Below are 26,795 nucleotides of genomic sequence, written 5' to 3' on the forward strand. Positions count from 1 at the left end.
TTATAGGAGCTAAAAATGTTGATGTAGAATTTTACAGGGACTAAAAATAACGACGGAAAATGTTACAAGGACTAAAATGTGCAAAAAAAAATTATAGGGATTAAAAAAGAAATTATGAATATCTATAGGGATCATTTATTTAATTAACCCCTTTTTTTTTAAGAAACTAAACTAGCACATTAAAATTGACATTAGGTGTATTTGAACCTAAGATTTAAGAGAAGATACTGCAAGGGATCAAGCTAACGCCACCAAGTCAACCTAACTGGGATTCTAATTTAGTTGTTTGTTAAATTAAATCCTATACAATTTATAAGGTTAAATAATTTATTTTTTTGTTTTGAAAAATATTAGGAATTTTTATGGTCTTTCATGAAATAATTTTGACATGTCATTGACATTTTTTGAACATAAAATAGACATATATTTTAGGCATAATAGACTTTCATAACGTAGATATATTTTGAACATAAAAAGGTCATAACCTTGATGTTAATATGAATATGTAAGTTGGCCACACACATATACATATACTATCATAACCTTGATTTTAATATGAATATGTAAGTTTTTCCCACACACATGTGTATTCAGATATACTCCCCAATTGAAGTTTAGAAGTTTGTATCCCCTAAACCAGGGTCCTGACTCCGCCACTGCTTATATCATATATGATAAAATAATAATTGATTGCACACTCATCTTCATCTTTTAACTAATTGACTCCTAAAGAGATATCTTGTAACTAATTGACAAATAATAACCAACATTTATTCACGTGTGTAGGATTTAGAATTGAAATAGATTTGTTCACGTAAGAACTATAACCCTTCCTTCTTTACAAATATCTAACTTTTTAAAAAAGAAATCTATACTATTTCAACAAAAAATAATCTATACTAATGGGGATATAAAAAAATAAATCTATACTAATAGGAGGATATAAATCTTGGTATAGACTTTGTCAAAAAGTACTCAAATGCAGACATTCATATCTGATGATATGTTACCAGATTGTTTCTTTGTTTCATGCCAAAATCTGTAAGGTTCAATCCTACATTTACTCCCCCGTTCTTTTTTACCTGTCTTTCTAAGATTGTTTACACAAATAAATGAGATCAATACATTTTAGTTACTTTTGATATAATTATTTTCAAATATTTATTATCACATTCCATATATTTATCTCTCTCTGTAAAAATAATAATAATGTTGCATGGAACTTTTAAAATGTTAAGTAATTAGGGAGCAAAAAATTCTACAAAATCAACAAGTAAAAAGGAATCGAGGGAGTAATAGCTTAACTTTCAGGGTAGCTATCCTCTCACACCATAATTTTTCCAGAGATAAATAAACAACTTTGTTTACTGGCTCATGGAAGAATAGTACAGAGTACAGATTAACGATTCATCCAATTCCCATGTGATATTATCAATATAACATAAATTATCTAATGCCATGAAGATAGAAGGCCTTTTAAATCTATCATAACAGTGTATATGCTAGATTGATAGTTTCTGCAAGAAATTAAGGTCCTCCATCACTATGATCTAGCCATCACAGTACCAGCAGATGATGACAGTGCTCCTCATTGATCATGTAACATCAATTAAGCATATTATTGACCGAGCAACTTTGAGTCACATGCCACGATTTTAACCCGTCCAACATTCTCTTGTTTGTCTTCACTCTTAAACAAAGCATCTTGTAAGATGAAGGTCCAGACATTGTCACAAAATCTGTATGTATGAAGATGTCCCTATAGTTCAAAAGTGAAAATAAGAAGAAAAGTCAGGGAAAGAAAAAGGGAAACAATTACATTAATTATTAAGACTTGAGCTTCAGCAAAAGTTCATGAATTACAAATGTAATCATATATATATGGAGTATCGAACATAAAAAATGTTGAGGTGTTGGATTACAAGAGCCGACAAACAAACTGGCAACATGAAATGGCACCCATATGCAAAATAATATTTCATATTCTATGAAACAAGAAACAGTGACATATGGGAATCAAATAAGTGACGTCAATGGTAGTCATCGTAATGACTAAAAATATGGGAATCATCATACAACAAAAAAGACAAATGAGCAGGTCACACACCAGCCAAACAAACCTCAAGTGCTTAGAGCTATAAAATTAAGTAATAAGGTACTTGTGGATGGATGGATAATCATGTGAACAAATTCCATTTGAATGTCGTGTGTTATATTGATAGTTTCGTAAATATGAAGACATGTGTCTTGTATTTCAGTAAAAAAATGACAGTATGCATGATTGAACCATAAATGAAACTTTGAACAGACATATTTTTCCACTCAAAAGTCATGAAAATAACCAAGAAAAGAGGGTAAATAGAGAATATAAAAGAGGCGTGTTACAGAGAGGGTATCTTTAAGCATAAGAAATTTATACATTTCAACAAAAAATTACATATTTCAACATTTTAAACTAAGTTTTCTGATTTACCGTGTGTCTCGGAATGACCATAAAACAAAACTTGCAAGTGAATCTCAAACAAAAAACAGACGAAAAAAATAGGAAATGAAGAAAAAGGATAAAGAGTTTCAAACAAAAAGAAAAATGAGATGTGCAAGAAAAATATTCTGCTACTTCAGACTCCTAAATTCTAATTGTAAATACAACTAAAATTCAAGAGAAAATATATGATAAAATTACTTCAGTCCTTCTTCATGGAAGTTATTGTAACACTGATCATCAAGATCACCATAATATATACTTGAGTCTAAAAGATTACATATAAATGTTACTCCCTATGCTAAAAATAATGCATGTGTCATTACTTACGGTCAATGTGTACCTAAACCATCAAAAACAGGAGAGAAAAATATATATATATATTTCAAGACAACAAGAAAATATTCTGAACAAATCTATTGATTGGCACCAGCAAACAGTCAAACCCTTTTGACCCATTAATCGAAGAAGAGAAAAAAGCATCATTATCAGCTTATTCGAACAAAAAATCCCAATATAATTCTCCTTACATACGTATACTTGTTTTGTAGTACTCTTTTTGTTCTTTTTTATGTCATTTAAGATTATAGTTGCAAAAGAATTAAGAAAGTCATTTAATAATACACTCAATCATAAGAAAAAATAACTACATACGACAAAACTACCCATTAGTAATACTCAAAATACTATTATTACTTCTTCTATTATTATATTGTTATTAGTATTAATAATCTATTTCATTTATAATGATCAAGCCAGAAAAAAATTATTAATGCTTCATTTATTTTCTAACATAAAAAATTATAAGATTCACAGGGAGTAGTTAACAAGCAAGCTTATAACAGCAGCAAACATGATTTTACCACTAAATTGCATAAACCTATAACCAAGGAAGGAAACTATGCTCCAAAACTTGCTTGCAGCTTGGTTCATCAACAACTATGTGAAGATTACATGTTTGATCATGTTTATAATGATTTGTTGATTTGGTTTGTGTGTTTATGGTTTATCAGCTTGGTGTTCTAAGCAGTAGACACTTCTGTGACAAATCACAGTGCATATTTCTTTACAGGATACTGCAAAGAGAAGTCGAGTACTAGAACTCTGTAAAGACAGGGACGGATAACGTGTTTCAGGCATTCAGCAGAAAGTGATATTTACGACACGACCAATAACAAAACTTTTCAAGCAATTCATGGCCGGAGCAAGGAGAGGTTGGAATGTTTGTGAATAAGTAATTAGATGATTGACATAAAAACATGTATGAAAAAGTGAAGAGAGTCCAAAAAACCTCCATGTAACAGAAATGTACAGTCGTAAGGGGAAGCAAAATGTTCACTCGTAAGATTATACAAAATTCATACAAAAGAGCACAAGAGAACGAGAAACTTAAATCACACTTGAAATACTTATATAAATTCTTAAGTATAAGCAAGTCTTACAAACCCATAACTTAATTTTGTGAAGGCCACTTCTTGTGATATTTATAATTTCACATTTAAAATAATTAATAGGCATGTTTTATCAACAAAAAAAAATCCTATTTCGTAAACAGGTTTTCTTATGACCCGTGCCCATAAACGGGTTTTCTAACCTGTGCAAAGAAGGACCTTTTTCTGACCCGCAACAGAAAACATGTTCTTTCCCTAAACCTAGGGCGGGCATCTAAAAAAACTCCAAAAAGATCGCATATCATACGATTGTACGATTAACAGCGGCGATTCCACCCGATTTCACCAAAAAACAATTTTGTGTATGCTCTTAAGTGCTGAGGGCAAGCACAATTGCAGAATCATGCGCCAACCCCCCCCCCCCCCTGTGTATCTGTTCCTTCAAATAAAAACAGTGTGCACATATGTGTGACAAATCAAACATCAATGATTGATCATACTCACTTGCGGATCTTCTTGGGGACAGGGGTGGCCAAGATTTAATCTTCCTTTCTTTGTACACACACATTTAAAACATTATAAAACCATATATATGTTTTGATTCATATAATGACACCAATGTTTGCAATGCTAAGGTCACGAGTTCCATACCAATGATACGTGTTTAGTGTTTTTATTGTATTTTATTACCCCAAATGTTTTACTGAGGACTTGAACTCGCGCCTAGAAGGTAAAAATTTCCAAAATATACACTACAACATTCAGTTACGCTCCAAATAGCTAGAGCTCATAACAAGTCACTTCCAGTCTTAACTAAAACCAACAAAAGAGCAAACAACTCTAAGCATATATCCTAATAACAACCATCATTCTACACAATTTTTTTAACACCTTAACCTTTCACTATTTAACAAAAGAAAAGCATCAAAGAAAACAAGCAACGTCACCTTGATAGAAACCTTGCTCTTAACTTTCGTCTCCAGAGCCTCAGTCACAGACTACAAAATCCACATGCAATTCAAATCAATAATAAGATACAAATAAATAATGGCAAACACCCTGGTAATCTAGTGTTTTGTTGGGTATGCACCTATCATTCATTTAATATCACTCACTCCGGTCATATACATCAACTTTTATTGACCCAATTTTCTTTTTATATAGGACCGGAGGAAATATGTCATTTTAAATTGATTTTACCTACAAGTACGGCTATCCAATATTAGATCAGATCTAAAAACCAAAATCCTAGATTCCTAGCATGAATACTGAAATCAACCTTATCAAACTGAATGAGAATCTTAATGGCATGATCAGGACTAAGAGTTCCATTCTGAACCAGATCATCCAAAGTATCGGTCAAGCACTGTCCGATCGTCGACCTACGATAAAGTTCGAACGTCGCCATGAAAAATGCGATCTGCATTGAAAAAACTAAGATTATAATAACATTGTTGATAACAGAAAATAATCCAGAAAAATTGAAAGATAATGATAATAATCAATAATGATGATTATGTTGAAAAATTGAAGAAGATTAAGGAATTGAAATAGGTAATTACGAATTTGAGAGAAAAAATTGGAGTAGCGTTGTTGTTGTTGTTGTTCTGCGAGTTAAGGTTGATGTGGTTGATAGAATTTTGCGAGCGAAGAAAATTGGGGCATTATATACCCTAGAATTTGGAGTTGAGGCTATATATAGAGGAAGCTTGGAGAACAGATTGTAATTACCATCGTGTCCTCATAAATGTTTGTAAAGCCCAGCCCACAAAAACATTGAAGTTGAATTTACAGGATTAATTACTTTCAGCCCCCCCAAAAAATTCCGTAGATAATTTTTTCCATTAACATTGATATACACATCCCACTAATTCAAAATACAAAAACCTCTCATAGATGTCACACAACATTAACAACTCATTTACACATACCTTACATCGTTTTTTCATCTCCTTCTCATGTGCCTTTGCTATCTTTTGTAATATACATCAATAAGAGCATCTTCAATCAGAGTATCATGGAGTTTCATAAGTGGATGAATCCGTATCTTAATTTTTCAGTCTATTTGGTGAACTTGATATGGCAATGTGGATAGCATAGAAATTGTAAAAGTATCTTAAATAATATACAATATCACAACAATTAATCATTATTTGAATTTGAGACAACATTGAGCAGAGATAAAAAATATAAAACAAGGGCGGCTTAAGAATTGTATAATTTTTTATAGTAGCAAAATATGTATAAGTTATATAAGTATAATGTGGCATTGTGAGACTACCTATTAGTAGTCTATGGAACTCAAAATGAATTTCTTAAATAATAACCATTGCAGATGCTCTAATATTTTCCATCATGTAAACCCCATTCTCAAATGAGTTTGTGGTCACCACATATTTCCTATTTTGTGTTAAATAACATAAACTTGCATAGTCCGTCAAACACTAACTAGCTGTAAAAAAAAATCAGTCACAACCTTTTTTTTATTTATTGTGATTTCACCTTCTAATCCAATATTCATTTATCCAGAAAAAGCTTACACAATGTCTCATTTTTCCTCACACTGAGATTTTTTTTAAAATATGCTTCAAAATAATTAGCTTTATCATAAGTTATTTTGAATAAAAAAAAAGTGGTGCTAGTCACGAAGTAGCTTATGGATCCAGTTCCAAGCTTGTTCTTAGTCGCAAACCTTCTTGCATTTGTTGGTTTGCTTCTTTAATCATGGAAGTTGTCGTTGATCGAGAAAATGTTGGTCTGTGTCATGCGTGAACCTGAGGAGGATAAGGATGAAGACAGTTGAAAGGTTGTGTATTTTTCATAAGTTATGTGTGATGATGGCAACGTTGATTACGTGTTTAGGTTAATGGTTGAAAATAACATTTTACATATTTGTGTCTGATCCATTGAAGTGTAATATGTTTGAATTTGTGTATGTAATGTTGCATTTTAATGAATTTGTGGACTATGTATTTGACGACGAATTTGTGTAATTTGGATCGTTTATGTGTAATTAAGTGATTATGTGTGATAAACGACAAATTTGTGTAATTTGGATCGATTATGTGTGATTAAGTTATTATGCGTGATTAACGACGAATTTGTGTAATTTAGATCATTTATGTGTGATTATGTGATTGTGTAATCAATGACGAATTTGTGTAATTTGGATCGATTATGTATGATTATGTTGTTGAAATGATGTAATTTGGATCCATTATGAGTGTGTATTGATTACATGTCATTAGTGGTTTGGTTGATGGTATTCAATGTTGTTCTGCGGCTATACCAGAAACCAGCGTGAGTTAACTCACGTTGACCAGTAGTGAGCGTGAGTTAACTCACGTTGGAGTTGAACGTGACTTAACTCATGTTGGTATAAGGCGAACATGACTTAAGTTACGTGGGAGTATTTTCGTCAGTTTGTATAGAAGTGAGCAATTTTGTATGGGAGAAGAGCAATTTTCATCATTTTGGGGTTTACTCATCAGGCATGTAGCAACTTGCATATATCAATCGCTCACATGCAGCTACTAAACAATAATTAACTCCCGCTTGCTTGCTGTTAAACAATAGTTAGTTATTGTTCAACATTTTTGAAATCGATTAAATCACTGTTTAAATCATCTATTCGATTTACAAATTTCTCAAACGGTAGTTAATTGCTATTGCAGGTATTCTCAGTGAATTGAGATGTCTGCGAGCAATTTCTAGATGCTTAAAAACATTTTCTAGACACCTTTAAGTCTTCTAACATTCTCTTTTTATTAATTTATTTATCTATAAAAGAAGGATAAAGGTGCAAGTTTAGTATGGTCATATTGTTGTCTCCGGAGATACACACAAGGGATATATATTTCATCTCTATAAGGCAATAAAAATAGCTATGGAAGAGATGGGTTCTTCATTTACAACATCTTTGTCAAATCACAACAAAACTTATTTTGGTACTTATTTGAAGAACAATTGCTTATCTTTTGTCGTTTCTATACAAGAAACTTTAAGATACAAAAAAAATATTTAACCTTTAATTAATTATATAATCTAGTAGCGTTATTTTCTTACAATTTTTTCCTAATTTAATTATTACATATATATTGATAAGTGTTTGAGTTGGAAAGAAAATGTGATATTTCTAAATTGGAGACCATGACGATTACGTACAAAATTAAAAGAGAAGATTTTTTTTAATCATAATATTCTTTTGTGCCTTGATTCATTTTATTACCAACATCTTATAGTACAAAGCGATAATTATAATGTTTATGAAATTATGAAGAAAATAAAATAAATTAAAAATACAATTATTGGGAGCGAGCAAAATACTAAACAAATTTTGAATATTTTAGGATAAGTTGTAATGCATAGATTTTAAGAACTCATATATACATCGATTTTTTTCGCAAATCAATGCATACATTTTTGATTGACTATTTAGACAATCAGCATCAGTCACGCATTCAATAAACTCTGTAACAAAGAAAGTGAATTAAATAATATTAATAAAATAAGATAAAGTATAGTCTAAAAAAAAACAAAGTAAAGAAGGAAATTTGGAAAGTATAATAAATAACTTACTGGGTTCGGGTTCGTTCTTTGCAACAAGAAATAGAGAAAAAAATAAAATTATAACATACACAAACTTGAGAGTTTTAATAGTCATATTTCTCCCTCTTTGCATGATACAAGTAAGATATGATTTGATCACTTTATAATGTGTAGAGAACATGTTGTTCTAAAACAATTCAATATTTTCTAGCGCTTAAGGAATTGTAAAAAACATTCCCTAAAATTAGAATTATTATTATTAAATGTCTATTCAGCATACTTACTAAAGGGGTAACATAAAAAAAGTTTGCCAATCATTATAATTCACTCTTATATAATTAACATTTCAACCTTTGATAAAATAAAAGAGATATTTTTTTAAAAAATATAGTTGAAACATAGCAAAGTTATCACTATGAATTATGCAAAATCAGCGTGAGAACAACTAATGCACAAGTTAATCATATTGTAGGATTTGTTTATTAAAATATTTTTTTATCATAGTGAATAATTATAAAATTTTGTAGTTGCGTGATTTCTCAATGAAGTTTTCTTGAATTCCAAATTTTATTCATCTCCAAACTGTAATGTAAAAAACAAAGTAGCAAAAAGAGGATAATTCAAAACACATGAAAATGAAAATAAAAAATATATGGTTTCATTGAAAAAAATAAGCAAAACAAGTCGAAAAATGGGTTTAATGTTAGAGAAAAATGCTAATAACAGTAGAAAAAAGTGAAAGAAAGAAACTTTTTTATGATAGCTCCATCCTTTATGTAGAAGAAATGATGATACCTTAAAATCGATATAAACACAAAAACCCAACAATCTAAGGGAGAAAAATATATCATTACAAAATATAACTTTTGATAAAAGTAGAATGAAAATGTTACCAATCTACCTTGTTGAAGTACATGTTGAAGAATGTGTGCAGTGAAAAATCTTAAAAATAAAACTATAACAATATGCAATCTGAACAAACAACATATAAAATTTTGGAAAAAAAAAAAATCTCAAACTCATTGTATGTTGAATTTTTTCTTCAGTGAACCCGTTTTGTGGAGAAAAAAAATGTCAACAAAGATTAAACGAATGTGAGAATAAGAGCTCACAATTTCATTTTATTTTAGATAGTATTTTTTATTTATTTATTAAAAAAGTATAAAATTTTGGATGATTAAATTTTTCATGATTTTGGAAAGCTTGGAGTTTTGTGGTACTACCCCTTCTTGAAAAACTAATATATTCTGGAAAAGTCAAATTTGAATTTATTGAAACATATTTTTGTTATGGGAAATTCAAATTTGAGTTTACTGTTACAAAATAAAGAAAAATTTCAGAAAATTTTGTGAAAAATAAAAAGAGTGGAAATTGTCATTTTGATCATTACATATGGGAGGCGTTGTCATAATAATCTCAAATGTATCATATTACATAAAAAAGAATTAAAATATTTTTTAAGTAATTTTGGTCATCAAGTGTGTTTTTTGATAGTTATTGTAAAACCTCGAAATTCTATTTTAAAATACTCATAATTATTTATTCTATTTATGTTTAAGAATATTTTATCTCCATTCATGATAAACTTTTTTTTTTGAACAAGCCATTCATGATAAACTTATTTCAATATCATATGATCTTGTTTAAATGAGATATTTCTACCTTAATCATTTTTAGACTTGTTAGTTTCGAGGACAAAATAATTTTAAGGGGTTCATAATGTAACATTCTGATTTATTTTATACATTATATATATGTCATTCGTAGCATTTTTCTTGATTTATTTATAATTTATTCAACAACCTAAACTGTAACCCTCTCTATTAGTAATTAATTTATCTTTTTTGATTGGTTAATTTAGTGTGATTATAATAAGATAATCTTCTGCTTGTTTGTCTTTCTCTTAGTAAACTATTTTAAATCAGTGAATACTGGGTTAACCTACTTTATATAATGCAATGCTAGATTGCTAACCAATGGTTTAATAAATAACAAATATTATAATAGTTAATAGAGAACTTGTCACAATAATAATAATAATAATAATAATTGTAATAATAATAATAAAAGGGAGATAATAAATAGAGTTAAGTTAAGTGGGTGTGTATGCACGTGGAGTTAGGATGCATAGTATATTATTGTGCGACTAAATTCATGATAGGTAGTTTTAGTCCCATGATGCTTATTTCCTTAAATTTTGAAGCAAGTTTCACAAGGACTCAGTCTTTATGAAGCAAATTTCAATCTAATTGTTTTCAACTAATTCCCTATTCAATTTCACAATAAAGAGAAAAATAATAGTAATAATTTCATCTATTGTACACCATTCAAAAGTCAGCACTCACATATTTCCCCCTTAGTTTCCATTTATTCATATTAGGTCCAAATTGTTACCACTCTTCCCTCCCAAAATGATTCTTTCAAGTCCATTAAGCCACTCCTATCTAAGATACTCCGATGTCTCATTCTTTTGCTTAATTATTTTCACACTCCAATTTCTAAGTTTAGGATTATTTTATTTGTAGCTTGTGTTCCTTTTTCTTTGTGAGTATCTCGTGGCTTTTAGAGTTCGGCTAGGAAGAAGAGCTCCTAAATAAAGGTAATTCCCCATACTTATCATAATTGTTGTTAAAGAGAAATGGAAGTAAAATACAACCTTACGTGGTAAAATTTAACCTTTTATAAAAGTATAGGATACTTGTGTATGAGGATGTGACGTGGAATGATATATATGAAGAAACCTTTGATTGTACTATGTCTTATATGTGTTGTGATGTTTGAGAAAGAAATGTTAGATTTTTGATGAATCAAAGAAAGAAAGAAAATAATGAAAATGCGAGTTTTATGAAAAGATTGGTTTTTGGGTCATGTGCATGATGAATATTAATATTTGATTGTGTTTGCCTAAGTGGTGGGATTGCATCCATCGTCATGCATGTCAAATGCATTTTTGTGTGCGTAGTGGCGGTTAAAAAAATTATGTTTGTCAGTGTGGCGATTAAATAATTATGTTTGCCTGTATGACGGTTGAATAATTATGTTTGCCTAAGTGGCGTTTAAATATTTTTTGTGCCTTAATGGTGGGTTATATCCTGATCATTTAGTTTTAGGAGCATGCATAACATTGCATAAGAACTAAAATAAAAATAATGATGACTTTTGAGTAACTCTTTTCTTGTTGGCAGCTTTTATTTTATAATATTGTACCGAATGCTGGGTTGATTTGTATGGTTTGTGGCTTATGGAAGCTGATCCCTTACACCAATATTTTAAGTATTAAAGAAGAGATGATGTATTCTTTGGTGTTCTTGCTTGAAGCGCGTACGAGGATGATATTGGATTTTTGATTAAATTGAAACTTTTAAACAATTAAAAATATGCTTATTTTAAGAACTTTAATAATAAATTTTATCTAAGTTTTTGTTAGTTGATTATTGAAGAAAAAAAATCAATAGTCTTTTATTGTAAGAAAGAAGTATGCGTAATATCTTGGATCAAAATTCGGGAGGTTAGAGTTTCTTTTGTCATCAAATATGTAGTTTATTAGCCTATTTAATCTATAAAATTACAACTAAAAGAGACACTTGAAATGTCTTTGCATTCTCGATACATTTAAAAACTATAGTAACAATGTTTCATAAATAAAATTTAAGTTTTGTTTAATTACTGGAAGGTGTTTTTGGTATTACATAGGGTGTATAATAAGTGTCGGGTATGAAGTGTAATACTTTTTTGGCAAAGTATATATTTTCTTCTTTATCACTTGATGGCAGGCATTTGGTGCGGGCCTCGAGCTTTTGGTCCAGTCCTACAATATCTTAGGGTTTGCTCTTCAGATATCCAGTAATTATTCGATCTACTGAACGACGATTAACCACCGTTTGTTTTTAAATGATAGTTAACTATTCTTCAATATTTTCTAAATCAACTAATCAGTTTTTAAATCAATCTAATAAATTTACAAAGTTTTTCAAACGGTAGTTAATTGTCATTGAAGATATTCTGTGAGATTTGAGATGGCTCTGAACAGTTGCTAGATGGTTAGAGAGCATCTTCCAGACACCTTTAAGTCTTCATAGATTATCTTTTTATTAGTTTATTTATCTATAAAAGAAGGACAATGTTACAAATTTAGTATGTTCATGTTGTTGTCTCTAAACACACACACAAGTGATATATATTTCATCTCTACAAGGCAATAAAAATAGTTATGGAAGAGACGGATTCTTCATCTTCAACATCTTTGCCAAATCACAAGAAAACTTCTTTTGGTACTCGTTTGAAGATTAGTTGCTTATCTTTTGCCGTTTCTATACAAGAAACTTTTAGATATGCAAAAGCCTTCTTTGTAGGTCAGGTAATTAATTCAATATCCAAAAACAACCCCTTTCCATTTTTAGCTACTACTTATTTCAATATTAGTGTTATTTTGAATTTTCCTTGTTTGGTGTGAAAAAATAGGCAAAGACTATAACTGCAAAAAATGAGAAGGAAGCAAGTGAAGCTGAACTTGAGGCTACAAAGAAACAAGTTGAGGCTGCTGATGCTGCTGAACATATCAAGAATAGACTCAATGATCCTCATAGTTAGTTAATTAAATTAATGTTTAGTAATTTTCCTTGTTTAGTGTTTTTCTTTTCTGGTTTTTATTAATAATTTTTTTTGTTTTGTTGTGTTGAATCATGAGTTTTGATAAACATGGGAAATATATTTTATACTTTTTTATTTGTTGTGTTTGCATCATTGATAAGGGAGAAGCAAAGCCAAGACACGTGTGATTCACAGAAACTCTAAGTTATGGTTGAGTGACACGCAACTATATGTGTTGGACAAATTAACATATTATTGACAACACAAAATATTACTTATTTTATCTGTCTTATTATAAGCCTAGTTTAAGATTACACACTACTTTTAAAAAATACCCTATGATAACCGACATTTTAATTTGCAAAGGAAGAAAAAAAATGAAAAATACGTTTAGCAAAATAATTATTTTGAGTGTAAATCATGACATTTTATTTTATTTTTTTAAAATGATTAAACTACCTTTCGAACGATTTAAAAAATTGAGGGAGGGTAATTAGAGTGATTGAAATTAGTGTTTTTTCATGCTTTTGTTTGGGTAATTCGAATAAGGATGTTTTTTTTAGAAGATCGAATCAGGATGTTGAAACTGCGTCCTGGATTATTCTGTCACACGTAATTCAAATTGCCCTGATGATTTGGAAGAATCACCCAAAAAGGAAATTTAAGGCTAAGTGTTAAGAGTTTTGGGGTGAAATTCTATGGTTGATAATGTAACTAACATATGTTACTACATGTTAAGGTTAATGTTGTGGACGAACGAAGATGGCCCTTTTCAACCTTCTTCTTACTAACTCCCCATCCTAACTATTAACTAAACCTTATACTCTCTACTATATAAATTTTTGTGTAAATAAAGTATTTATGCACGCAACTGCGAAGACTAATTTCTCGAGCGTTGTGGAGTAAACTTACCCTAAAATTTTTAACGATGTTGCATGTTTATGATTGAATTCGAACTCAAGACTTTAGTTAAACTAAAAGAAACTCCCTCTTAAAAAAAAAAATTAAAACTCTTCTAAATGCTCTTGATACTCTCTACTGTATATGTATAACTACGTGAGAGTATCATTAAAAATGACAACTAATATACAATTGTAAATTTATTTCTGACATAACGAAGAAACTTATATAATAATACTATTTTTAGTAAATAATAGACTTTCCTCTAACAAATAAGGAATTGGGGCCACCTTTTCCTTTGTTTGTTAAAAATCCTCTACGATGGTATTTTTTATCTTCAAATTACTTCTTGTCTGAAAATGTAACAAAACTAGTTTGGAAGTACAACAAAATTCAATCTAAATTTTTTTTTTTACATTTTTATTCTTTAATTTAATATAATATAATATAACACACATAATACACAATCATTTATTCAATAAAAAAACGTTATGTAGTAATTTTGTTCCTTAAAAAAAAAAAAAACGTAATCCTGACCAAAAAAAAAAAAAAACGTAATATGTAGTCTCATCAACGAACTAGAATTAAGGGCTCAATGTATCAACATGTTAAATATGATATTGAAAATAGGCAAATTCTATGGTACATCCAAAAATTTATTTGAGTGTACCGGTACACCAAATTGATAATTAATGATTAAATGAGTTGTTGTTTTTAAGAAAAATAATTATTTTTTATCATTAACAATTATAATAATTAAATCTTATTTACCAAAAAGTTCGACGAAATAAAAATTACTTTTTATTTTATTTTTATTACTTATAATAAAGAATATTGATAATTTTTTATGAAAAAATGTTAAAAATTCAATATGATTCTTATAAACAATAAAATGATGTTTTTTATATATGAAATGATGTTTTCTAAAATATAAATATTAATTAATAGCTTTTTATTTCATAAAATAATCCTTAATTTATAAATTTATAGAGCGAGAGATCGGTACACCTCAATTTGTGAGATGTACCGTTGAAGTTCCCTTTGAAAATATATTACATATGATATTGAAAATGTTAAAAGAGATGTAGTTATGCATAATTGATTTCTTGGGTTTGTTTTTCTGCATCTCTTTATCTCTTACACTCCCACTATATAAAATAATGTTTTTTGTAATACTTTGCTTATTTTTATGAATGCACCAAAAATAATAGTTAGACCAAATTTTATTAATTTGAAATACATGATTTATAATTTAAGCACTTGAAATTACCCATACAATCCACTCATTTACCACACTAAATGTATTTTTTTTTTTGAAGGGTACCACACTAAATGTATATTATTGAGCCTCTAATTTCCTTTAATAGGGGCTTTCTAAACGAATATAATCATACATTATTCCCTGAAAAAGGGGCAAGGGACCAGTAGCCATAGTTTGTGTTAGAAAAATAGTATTATCTCCTTTGATTAGCAAAATACTTGGCACACCAATGTTGAATAGCCAATAGAGTCCATGAATTCCATGTCTAGCTATTGCATTGTCCTTCCCAATCACTCCCGTAGTAAATAGTGGAGGATCTTGTTTTTCATCATTCACTCTAACCTTTAAATTCAAAATAAACAAAATAGTGAGATGAGAGAGAAGAAAAGTGATACATTTAACAATGTGGGTTCGTATAATCAGGTCGAATCCGAGACCTTTAAGAAAAGCACACTTCCAAATTCCAAATCAATATCATCGGGTCAACTTAAGTGGGTTCGTATAAACTTATCTTATAACCGTATTTTAGAAGTAATCGTAAAATATTGAATTTTTATTTTTGATGTTAGTGTAAACTAGTTTATATACCATTTTCTTCTTAACAAATTTGATGATTACATTGGAAAACTAATAGAAAGTTTTTGATGAAGTTCCTTACCTGTAATTCAGAGACATTTGCACTTGCAAGAGCTAATCTTAATTTATACAGTCCATTTTCTTGAACATCATCCATGTTGAACTTAATTTGCCATGTAGTTCCTTGGTAACTGCCATCATTTTTCTTCCTGTATTTCATGCATATATGTAAGAACAAATCTATGGTACAGGAAACTATCAAATTTCTACTAACATGATCCACAAATAAGCATATCTATCCTAAAAATAGAAGTAATTAACTTCTCTAGAATCACGTACTAGAAAAAACTATTACATAAGTGACTAATTTAACGGCCGATTTAGAGACTAAAATTGTTAATCAGTCACTAATATCATCGTCTATGGTTTAACGACTTTTTGGAAATTAATCTCAAAATCGGTCGAAAAATCATTTAGCATTCGATTGAGAAACCAATTTAGTTACTAAAATCAATCGATACCGGCCAAAAATTTCTTTTAGTGTACCTGGTGACTTGTGCATAGAACCAATCTTTTGTGTAGTCACTAACACCAACATTATAAATCAAATCTTCATTTGGGTATAGCTCTGCATATCTTTCCCACAAGCCATACTGCCTAAACCTGTGATCAATTAATCAAACTTATCATTATAGATGGTTGTTTTGTGGGAGATCAAATATGAAATTAAAATGTTAAACTTTTGAGGTCAATTATTCCATAGACAATGTTTATGTAAACCTTGTGGGTGAAAGTAAACTACAATTTTTTTTTTTGTTTGTTAAGTAGTCTAGTGGCTAAGGTTCGAACCCGGGCCCTTGCATATGATATGTAATATATCTATCAACTAGGGATGGGAATAGGTCAGGCCGACCTACAGGGGCCTATGGCCTAGCCTACTACAGGTCAGGCCAGATTTTTTTGTTAAATAGAGAAGGCCTAGGTTTTTTTTTTTCTTTTTCTTTTTAAAGCCTATTTAGCTTAAAAAGCCAGACCACATACCTCTCAAAAAGTCTCTTAAGCCTATTAGGTCGGCCTATTTAAGTAATATAAATAATATTATTTATTATTATATTATATTTTGTACTTTGAATTTAAATATAAATTTGTGTCCTCGTGAGCTTAGCTCAGTTGGTATGGACAATGCATAAAATATGCAAGGTCCGAGGTTCGAATCCCGGCCACCACAAAAAAAAAAAAAATTGTAAACTTTTTCATTAATTTAAGCTTTATTAGTATACAATAATTTTTTTTTTTGTATATATAAATGTATTATTATAAACTAGAATAGAAATATGATACAATATATTTTCGAATTCCCTAAAACCTCGTGTTGATTATCAAAAGAGAGTTTAATTTAATTGAACTATTAGTTCGCTAGTCCATTTAAACTTAGATCACATTGCTTATTTAAAAATGTTCATAAATATAGACTTTTAAACAGGCTAGCAGGTCGTATCTGGCTTTCAGAAGGTCAAGCTCAGGCCTAAAAAGTAGGCCTATGACAGGCCGCAGACCAGGCTTAGACCTTGCAAAGCCTAGCTCGACCTAACTTATTCCCATCCATACTACCAACTGAACTAAGTTCACGAGGATAACTACAAAGAAATTTTACACGTGCCTCCAATCACATTTCATCAAATAGATATATTTATGGGAAATGTTAACTAGTGTCCCAGACACTAGTTAAGAACTTTAAATAGCAAATGTTTATGAAAGTTTGTGCAATAAAGTGCATTTGATATTAAAAACTTTGACATTTTGAATTATATTTTGCTTAATTTAGAATGCTTAAAGAGTGCCCAAAGACACTCGTTAATTAACAGGAATAGGAAGGGTTACTAACTTGTCTGGATGGTCTTTAAAAAGCTTGTTTATGAATTTTGGATTAGGATCTGGAACATAGAACTCAGCAGCAGAGCGATCAGGAATTCCAATCTCCCATAATGTTGGACCATCTCTTGGAGGCTCAAAGACTATGTCATCAACATTTATCTCGCAACCTGCATGTTTCAACAAACATGGACTTTTTATTTGTGCCACTTAAATCAACTAACATGGACTGAAGTATAAGCCATTTGACTTTGTTTACAAATTATAGATTTAAAGTCTTACATACTTTTGAAATTTTAATAGTATGTTAAGATCGTATAAAAGGGCAACCCCATATACGCAGGGTTTGTGAAGGGTTGTTTCCAGAACTTGAACCCATGATCTTATGACCTTTCAGTCACATGACAACAACTTTATCATTTGAGCTAAAATTACTCCTCATGTTTTTTTTTTTTGTTGAGAAAATTACTCCTCATGTTAACATCATGTACTTAAAGAAAAAAGATCATGCACTTTAAATTAAGAGTGCACATATATACTCTTATTGGCACATTTTACAAAGAAAAAAGTTTAATCAGCTGCTCTGATCCAGCGGTCCAACTGGACCGGACCAAAATAGTCTGGTTGCTTTTGGGCTAGATCACTGAACCGAATCAAAGTTGACGGGTGATATTCAAAATCTGTCAAAATATACTATCGGAAGCCAGCTTCTGATGGTCCATTTTTAGATTTTTTTTTTTTTGAGGGAGGTAGTCCATTTTTAGATAAAATACACAATCGAGGTCCATTGTATATAGAAGAATTAACCTGGGGTTATTTTGAGGACAACATTGTTCCAATATTCTCCAATGAAACCTGGAACCCATGCATATAGATTGTAATCACCACTCCGTATATTATTGATTGAAAAGTAGCCTTCCTCGTTTGATTTACTCCAAAATTGGTATCCCTGACCAAAAAGTCACTATGTAAAAATTGTTGGCCAACTCCTACTTGCATCCTTAAATTTATGAGAGCAATTTTCCTCACCCCATATTTTTAAAAATTACATGTTTTTAAACATGTAATTATACTTTTTTCCTTTTGAATGTGTACATTTGAAAGTTATATTCAAGGGTGTGAAAAATATATATATTTGGCTACAAACCTTGCATTCCCTTTGCCAAGATCCAGCATCTCCTGGTGGGGCTAATCCTACATATGCACCTTTTGCTATTATGTCCTTGTCACTTACACACCTGAAATTTGTCATTTCAGAGCTTATAATCTGCACTACATTATGGTAAAAAAAATAGTATAAATTTTCACATGGAAATTGTATTAAAACTTTAAAGCAACATTTTAATATTCTACTTTGATCAATCCTAAGAGTTTGAAACTTTTCTCTCATTTTTTTTGCTTCATTATTTTTGGTGTTACCTGTCACGAACAAGTAACGTGCCACAAACGCTACCCCTTTGGCTAGCCTTTTGAAAATCATCTGAAGCTGGAAAATCATAGGGCCAACTTTGTACTTCTTTGTTCATCTAGAAGCCATTTTAAGTGGTCTTAATTAGTATTTAATTAGTGTTTATGTTCTTAAATTAAACTAAATTTTCTAGATTTTTAATTCTGAACCTGAAATTTGGCGTCCTCCCAGAGTTGAGCTAGTGGGTCCTCATCATGATCCAACAAGTTGTTAAGATAGACAAAAGTTGGCCCAAAAACTTTTTTCCATGGCTCATTAGGCTGGAGTTTAAGAACTATATCCTCTCCTGCGTAATGTGCACTAAGAAACATCTGAAACATACAAGAAATATTGTAAAATGATTAATGTGATTGGCTTTTTTTGTTTCACATATCATTTTAAAATTTCCCAAATTTAAGGGATCAATCTATTCAACATTTTCAAAAAGATTCATGAATGATACTTTTTTCTAACTCATCAACTGAATCTCGAACTATTATATTATAAATCCATCAACTCAATCTCGAACTATTATATTATAAATCCATCAAAATAGCCTCAGAGTCATCATTCTCTCTAGGGTTGGGAATAGGTCAGGCCAGTCTACAGGGGCTTACGGCCTGACCTGTTTTGGCTTGGCCTGTTTAGTTGATAGGCCAAGGCTTAGGCTTTTTAAATAGGTCAGGCTTAGGCTTTCAGAAAAGCTTGTTAAGCCTAATAGGCCGGCCTATTAATACTTATTTATTAAAAAATATTTTTTTTTATATTAAAATAATTGCATACATTAAAAATATAAACATTTATTTCTTTATCTATTAGTCCCTTAATAGACTTTGTTGTTATAGGCTTTTAATTAGGCTTTAATCTAGTTAAAATTTACTTATAGTGAAATAGGCTTTTAAGTAGGTTTTAAAGTCTGTTTAGCCTATTTAGTAGGCCAAATGAACGATTTGATGGCCTTAATGTTAAGTAGGCCTGTAATTAGGCTTTCAGGCCAGTCCAGACTTTTAAATAGGCCTGGTCAGACCTAGAAAAATGGCCTATGATAGGCCATAGGCCTGTAAATTTTTTCGTAGGCCAGGCTCAGCCCGACCCGGTCCGTTTATGATTGGGCTGTGAATTCTAGGGCCCGGCCCGGGTGGGCCATGGGCCAGCCCGACCTGGCCCGTTTATGTTTTATTTTTAAAATTTATTCACTTTTTTTTTATGTATTTTTTTATGTATTAGTTACTCACCATTATTTTTTTGCTAAAATATGAATGGATGGACATAAAAATATAAATAATTTTTACATTAACATTGAATAATAATTAAACTCTAGATTATTCTTTCAATTAAATCAAATTAATAATTTATAAACTTTAAAATTTTAAAACTGTAAGCTAAATTCATCCATATTTATTAAGTTTATTTATTTAAATATTTTTTTGTTAATAAATTTTAAATTAGTTGATAATTTTTTTAAAAAAATATGTTGTTTTTTAACAAAAATAAAATGAAATATGGGCCAATGGGCCAGCCCAACTTTTGTATGGCCCAAATGGGCTTGGGCCAAAAAAGCCCGAGTGCATTTTTTGGTTAGTTTTTTAGGCTCGACCCGACCCAAAAATATGGGTCAATGGGCCGACCCATGAGCCCGGTCCATTTTTGACAGCTCTATTCCCACCCCTAATTCTCTCTCTCTCTCTCTCTCTCTCTTGTTTTTTAAGAAAATTGAACCATAAACTTGATAAATTATTAATAGTTTAGGGAGTACTTATTATATATATATTATTGTAATTCAAAAAACGAATTGGAGAGAAGGTGATAGTTCACAAATCATCAATAGTTTATTCTTTTTTTTTTTTTTAAGAACAAAGAAATATATTAAAAAAGAGAATACTCAATGATAATAATAAGAATATATTGTGAATAAGGTTGGTGCATTTTTTATACAAAGAAGAAAACTTACTGCAAGGCTGATGGGGCCAACATGGGAGGTAAGATTCTGTTTAACAAGACCACCTGATCGAAATTCATTGCTAGGTATGATTACCCAAAAACCTGTTGCTGGAATTGTTTCAGACTCTGCACTTATCCATCCATGAACCTTAAGGTTTATGTTCTCACTTGAGTATTGGTACTTGTCATCAACCTTAAAAAAATCATATTCAGTTCAAGGTACAATAGCACTTTTTTCAATTATTTTGTCACAAAGATGCAACTTTTTTTTCCTTCCAATTAAATTACCTCTCCTAAAAATTCTGGCTCGATGGGATTTACAAGCAAAACAGCTTCTGGGGGAATAAGTTCTTTTCCTCTTCCAGGTAATCGATCATCAGGGAGAGGCATCAACCTTTGCCTATTATCAGCCATAGCCATGTAATGAAACCTACACATATGAATTATCCTGATTTGAGATCATAAGGTTAATGTATATAGATGTGTGTATTTTTTATAAGGTAACAACTACACCTTACTTGTCTTTACGAAGCTTATAAACAATCCTGATTTGAGGTATGTTGAAAGCTGGCCACTCCTTTAGGTGTTCAAAGATAGCATATGAATAAAATCCTGAGGAATTACGTAGCATCACATACCTGCACAACAAGCATTAGTTAATCTTTCAAATATATTTACAAATTAATTGCATACTATAAACTAATTTCAATCTTGAGAAACCTATGTAATACTTTTAAAAAATATTGGAAAAGAAAAATTACCGCTGATTATTAGGATCTACAAAAAAAAAAAACATATAGTACCTTTTGTCTATATTTAGAGGTGACAACTTTCCCTTTAGAGATGGATTCCATGTTCTTTTAAATGAGATTTCAACTTGTTCTTCTGTTTCCATTATCACATTAAAACTTGTTCCCACAATCCTGCATATGTAATAACCAATTGATTTGCAAAGTAGAATACAAATGTTTTGGTAAAAATATTGAATTTACGACGAAAAAAATAAATACAATATATCTAAATTTACTTAGAAAGTTAGAGATAAATTTTATGTTTTCATCCGTAATTTGTGTCTTTAATTCATTTTCTTTTAGCATTCATATAAACAATCTTTGGTAAGATTCAACTAAATAGAGATGAAAATTATGAGATACGATTATCACATACCGCTCGAATGTTCCGGTTGTTCCTGTACTTCCATATTCACTCCAAACGACATCCCAATACCTATTAATCCATTGAGGTCAACAATGTTACAATATGTTATGGCTTGGATCCAAATTGTCTACTTTTAGAAAATCATGCATTTGCATGCATCAATTAATTTAGTCGTCATCGATTTAAAATTGATCAACTCATATTACATCTTTATTTATGGTTGATTTGAGATCGGACGACCAAGATCAATAAGTGGGCACACATCTGCTACGTAAAATCTTAAAAAATCCATTATAGTTGCATGATTAGTGGAAAAAGAGAAATTAATCTTAGTTTGTTTGTAGTGATGTACCCTCTATTATTCTTTTCGTTAAGAGCTTCAAGCAGATTATCAATGCCATTATATTGTATTCTAGTTACAAATCCACCAGGATTGGATAAATACACTTGCACTATACCATTGTCCATAACCACCTGAAAATTTTAAGATTAAAGTCTCAAGTAATTCAATTTTGATATAAATTCATAATATTAACCCCAAACTATACAATAAACTAATGAAGGAAAAACAATGTCTTACATGATTACTCTTGATACGCAATTGCACTGCTTGTGAGGACATGTTGAAGGATCTTCACTAAAGCTATATCTATAGTTTACAATATATTGTTCCTACAATTTGATTTACTATTTGTTATATAAGTTGTTGAGTTCATAAGAGTTTAGGAGTTGTTGAGCAATCACTTTTTCATTTTTAAATAATTAATTCGGTTTTCATGGTCAATTCTTTCTCAATCAATCACCAAACATATGTTTTCCTTTTTTAATATACTCCCTCAAGTCCTATACAAAGAGAGACTTGTAATTTTGAAAGTTTTTTAATATACTCCTAACTTGAATTAAATGTTTTCACATCAATAATATAAAAATTAATTTCATTTCTAGTGAATATGAGAGGATATAATAGTATTTTAAGAAGGCTAAAATATGGTTTTGGTCCCTGCAAATATGCCTCATTTTGGTTTTAGTCCATGTAATTTTTTTTTGTTATTTTTGGTCCCTGCAAATATGCCTCGTTTTGGTTTTGGTCTCTGGCCCCACTTTTGTGATGATTTGCACACGTGACACATGATGACTGAACCCATTTATTAGAAAAATAGTCTCTGCAAAATCTTTTGATTTTTAAAAAGGTCCATGCAAAATATTTTGTTTTTGAAAATAGTCCATGTGACCTCGTTTCAGCCTCTCTCACCTCTTCACATTCTCTTCTCAGCCATTTTCACCATGGATGAGAAGCGTAAAACTAGGTCAAAAACCCCCACCTTCAATAACGCCGTTACCGCTGATTCTGTTTTCGATGAAGCTGTTTCTGTTAACACTGGTTCATCTTTCGGCAACACTGTTCGCAAATCTAGGAGATTGACAAAGTCATCTTCCCTCCTCTGCTGACACCGTGAATGTTGTTGCTAATACAACTTCTGGTGAGACTCGGGGTAGATGTAGGAAAACTACGAAATCATCTTCCTCTATCTCTCCCGGTGATTGTGTTAATGTCTCTGATGACTCAACATCTGGTAAGAATCGGAAGAAGTCTAAGAAGAAGACGCGTATGGATAATGATAAATCTGTTGTAGCTTCTTCTATTGGTGAGAAGAAGCCAAAGAGTGAAACTGTTCCGATGAATGTTGACGGGGGTGATGATGAAGTTTCCAACTCCAAATTTCTCAGAGATCCGATTCTGTTAAAGGAGGCTAAACTGCGCTGGCCGAAACGGTATCTGGAGAAGGAAAAGAAGAAAACTCGTTCAAGGTCTAATAGTGATGAAGATGAAGTTCTTCAAGCTAGATGTCACTATACAGAGGCCAAAGTTGATGGAGGTGTGATCTACAAGCTATATGACGATGCTCACGTGAAAGGAGAGAAAGATGACTACCATTTCATTTGTAAAATCATGGAGATGTTTGAAGCAGTTGATGGAGAGTTGTATTTCACAGCCCAATGGTATTATAGGTCCAATGACACAACAACTAGGAAATCTCATTAAGCCAAAACGAGTATTTTTGTCAGAAGTCCAGGATGACAATCCATTGGATTGTCTTGTTGAGAAGTTAACCATTGCCCTATTAGAGCTCAAGAAGGATTTTGATGCAACGAATGATGTAATTCCACCTTGCAAATATTACTGTGACACACTTTATCTTCTGCCCTACTCCACATTTGTTAAATTACCAACATAAGCTAAAGAAAATGTTAGTGAAATTTCCTCAACAATTTCTAATGAAACTGAAGTAAATGCAAAATCTGAGGTTGACTCTAAAAGTGCAATCACTGATATTAATGATGATAAGAAAAAACCAGAGCTGAAGTTGCTAGATTTGTACTCTGGTTGTGGAGGAATGTCAACTGGATTATGTCAATGGAGGATTTTGTCTGGTTCAGATATTGTTACTAAATGGGTTGTGGACCTTAACAAAGATGCTTGTCAGAGCCTTAAACTCAATCATCCAGAAACTGAGGTTAGAAATGTCAGTGCATAACTTTTCCTCTTGTTGTTGAAGAAGTGGGAGAAGCTTTGTTGTTACTTCTCCTTAATTGAAAATTTTGTGCCACATGAAGAATAAGCTAATCTTTTTAATGAAGAAGATGAAGAGGAGGAAGAGGATGATGGCGCTACTGAAGAGGATGATGGTAAATAAATATTTGAAGTTTCTGAAGTGCATGATGTACGTTATGATGATGCAAATAAGGAAACTGGACCTGGATTATACATTAAGGTTTCTTGGAAGGGCTACAATTATGATAAAGACATTTGGGAGCCCATTAATGGTTTGAGTAATTGCAAGGAAATGATTAAGGACTTTGTCACTCGTGGCTTCAAGTCAAGCATCTTACCATTGTCGGGACATGTGGATGTAGCATGTGGAGGACCTCCTTGTTAGGGAGTAAGAGGCTTCAACCGTTTTAGGAACTTTGCTAATCCTTTAGACGATGAAAAGAACAAGCAATTAATGGTGTATATGGATATTGTTCAGTACCTTCAGCCTAGATTCACATTAATGGAAAATGTGGTTAATCTTCTTAGATTTTTAGAAGGATTTCTGGGAAGGTATGCATTGGGCCGTCTTGTTCAAATGAATTATCAAAGTCGGCTGGGAATTCTGGCTGCCAGAGCGTATGGGCTTCGTCAATTTCGCCTTCGTGTCTTTTTATGGGGGGGCACACCTTCAGAGAATCTGCATCAATTTCCACTTCGAACTCATGATGTTATAGAAAGAGGTTTTGTACCTGTGGAGTTTGAGGGTTGCTTAGTTGCATATAGTGAAGGACATAGTGCCCAACTACAAAAGAAACTTGAGTTAAACGACGCTATTTCAGATCTGTTTTCAATTGAGAATAATGAAAGTCGTGATGACATGGATTATTGTGGACCTCTATTGATAGATTTCCAAAAGTTTATTAGATTAAGCCAAAGTGAAATATTGGGTGGTTCGATTAAGAAGAAATCTCCAAAGTCCATGCTTCATGATCGCCGTTCTTATGAAATGAATTTTGATGATTATCAATGCGCATGTCGAATCCCAAAAAGGAAGGGAGCATGCTTTAGAGATTTACCGTGTGTTCGCATGCAGAACAAAAAAGTCAAATTGAATCCTGATGTGAAGCGTGAATTTTTGGCTTCAGGGAAACCACTGGTTCCCAATTATGCAATTACTTTTGTGTGTGGAACTTCACCACTGCCTTTTGCTCGGATATGGTGGGACAAGACTGTTCCTACCGTTGTCACAAGGGCAGAACCCCATAATCAGAAAATTCTACATCCAGAGCAAGATAGAGTGCTATCCATTCGTGGAAATGCTAGATTACAAGGTTTTCCAGACTTTTATAAGCTCTGCGGATCTTCCAAAGAAAGGTACATTCAAGTTGGAAATGCAGTTGCGGTTCCAGTTGGTCGAGCATTAAGATATTGTCTTGGCCTTGCATCTCAGGGTGCTTCTGCTGACGGGCCTTTGTACACGTTACCTGATCAGTTTCCCAGGGAAAAAGAAGAACCTTCCATTGTGCCATCTGAAGAAGTTGTGAATAATGCACCTTGAATTTGTGTTTGTATGATTATACTTCATCATTTTCAGTAGACAGATTTGAGTGATCATTGTTTTACAACACTACTCTTTCACATTTTTTTGTAACACTATTTTGTTTAGTGTCAACTATGAAGACTTTAAACCATATGATATGATATTTATCTTGAAGTTATCTTAATGAAAAATTAGCTTACTAATATTGTTTAGTTAGTTTACAAGTTACTTATGACTAGTTATTAGTTAGTTATATTAGTTTTTTTTTTCTTTAAAAAAAAAAGAGAGTACATAAGATGTATCCTATACACAAAAATGGATTAGATGACTTTACTATTTGATAATTTTGATAACTTTAATATTTTTAAAAAATATATTAATGATTATAATAAATTATTTAAACAAGAAAATAATTGGTTAAAAAAGAGATACGAACAAACTTACAAAGTCCTCATCAAATTTCAAAATTAGCCAATCTTATTCCATTCTACTCATTGTATCAACTTCTTCATACAATCTATTCCAGGACCAACCAACCAACCTTTCTATCATT

General features: G+C 31.2%; 3 protein-coding genes and 1 pseudogene across 3 annotated transcripts; 2 read left to right on the forward strand and 2 right to left on the reverse strand.

Moving 5' to 3' along the window:
- Nucleotides 1–1,223: 1,223 nt before the first annotated feature.
- Nucleotides 1,224–5,547, reverse strand: LOC11428884 (transcription initiation factor IIA subunit 2). Its single transcript, XM_003615290.4, has 4 exons — nucleotides 5,436–5,547; nucleotides 5,153–5,293; nucleotides 4,821–4,871; nucleotides 1,224–1,759 (listed from the first exon to the last, which is right to left on the reverse strand). The coding sequence occupies exons 2-4, from the start codon at nucleotides 5,279–5,281 to the stop codon at nucleotides 1,619–1,621; spliced, it is 321 nt and encodes a 106-aa protein (XP_003615338.3). The 5' UTR covers nucleotides 5,282–5,293; nucleotides 5,436–5,547; the 3' UTR covers nucleotides 1,224–1,618.
- A 6,658-nt stretch (nucleotides 5,548–12,205) lies between these two features.
- Nucleotides 12,206–13,146, forward strand: LOC11437405 (uncharacterized). The gene is made up of 2 exons (XM_003615292.4): nucleotides 12,206–12,778; nucleotides 12,883–13,146. The coding sequence occupies exons 1-2, from the start codon at nucleotides 12,632–12,634 to the stop codon at nucleotides 13,009–13,011; spliced, it is 276 nt and encodes a 91-aa protein (XP_003615340.1). The 5' UTR covers nucleotides 12,206–12,631; the 3' UTR covers nucleotides 13,012–13,146.
- Nucleotides 13,147–15,155: 2,009 nt separating this feature from the next.
- Nucleotides 15,156–22,853, reverse strand: LOC11426848 (rhamnogalacturonate lyase). The gene is made up of 15 exons (XM_003615293.4): nucleotides 22,747–22,853; nucleotides 22,519–22,640; nucleotides 22,176–22,235; nucleotides 21,812–21,931; nucleotides 21,527–21,646; nucleotides 21,297–21,438; nucleotides 21,019–21,201; nucleotides 19,238–19,399; nucleotides 19,040–19,146; nucleotides 18,768–18,858; nucleotides 18,428–18,569; nucleotides 17,634–17,790; nucleotides 16,295–16,411; nucleotides 15,831–15,957; nucleotides 15,156–15,514 (listed from the first exon to the last, which is right to left on the reverse strand). Exons 1-15 carry the CDS (start codon nucleotides 22,786–22,788, stop codon nucleotides 15,272–15,274), a joined length of 1,935 nt encoding a protein of 644 aa, XP_003615341.2. The 5' UTR covers nucleotides 22,789–22,853; the 3' UTR covers nucleotides 15,156–15,271.
- A 597-nt stretch (nucleotides 22,854–23,450) lies between these two features.
- Nucleotides 23,451–26,260, forward strand: LOC11437406 (DNA (cytosine-5)-methyltransferase CMT3-like; annotated as a pseudogene).
- The last annotated feature ends 535 nt before the right edge of the window (nucleotides 26,261–26,795 follow it).

This window comes from Medicago truncatula, chromosome 5 (assembly GCF_003473485.1).
Source record: "Medicago truncatula cultivar Jemalong A17 chromosome 5, MtrunA17r5.0-ANR, whole genome shotgun sequence".
Lineage (NCBI taxonomy): Eukaryota > Viridiplantae > Streptophyta > Magnoliopsida > Fabales > Fabaceae > Medicago > Medicago truncatula.

Excerpts from the sequence above, each read along its gene's own strand:
- LOC11428884 (XM_003615290.4), bottom strand. The coding sequence starts at position 5,281 with ATGGCGACGTTCGAACTTTATCGTAGGTCGACGATCGGACAGTGCTTG. Across the intron at positions 4,872-5,152 it reads TTCTCATTCAGTTTGATAAG|TCTGTGACTGAGGCTCTGGA; the intron begins GTTGATTTCAGT and ends TGGATTTTGTAG. Across the intron at positions 1,760-4,820 it reads AGAGCAAGGTTTCTATCAAG|GGACATCTTCATACATACAG; the intron begins GTGACGTTGCTT and ends TTTGAACTATAG.
- LOC11437405 (XM_003615292.4), top strand. The coding sequence starts at position 12,632 with ATGGAAGAGACGGATTCTTCATCTTCAACATCTTTGCCAAATCACAAG. Across the intron at positions 12,779-12,882 it reads AAGCCTTCTTTGTAGGTCAG|GCAAAGACTATAACTGCAAA; the intron begins GTAATTAATTCA and ends GTGAAAAAATAG.
- LOC11426848 (XM_003615293.4), bottom strand. The coding sequence starts at position 22,788 with ATGTCCTCACAAGCAGTGCAATTGCGTATCAAGAGTAATCAT. Across the intron at positions 18,570-18,767 it reads CTTGGCAAAGGGAATGCAAG|GGATACCAATTTTGGAGTAA; the intron begins GTTTGTAGCCAA and ends CTTTTTGGTCAG. Across the intron at positions 15,515-15,830 it reads CAAATGTCTCTGAATTACAG|GTTAGAGTGAATGATGAAAA; the intron begins GTAAGGAACTTC and ends TTGAATTTAAAG.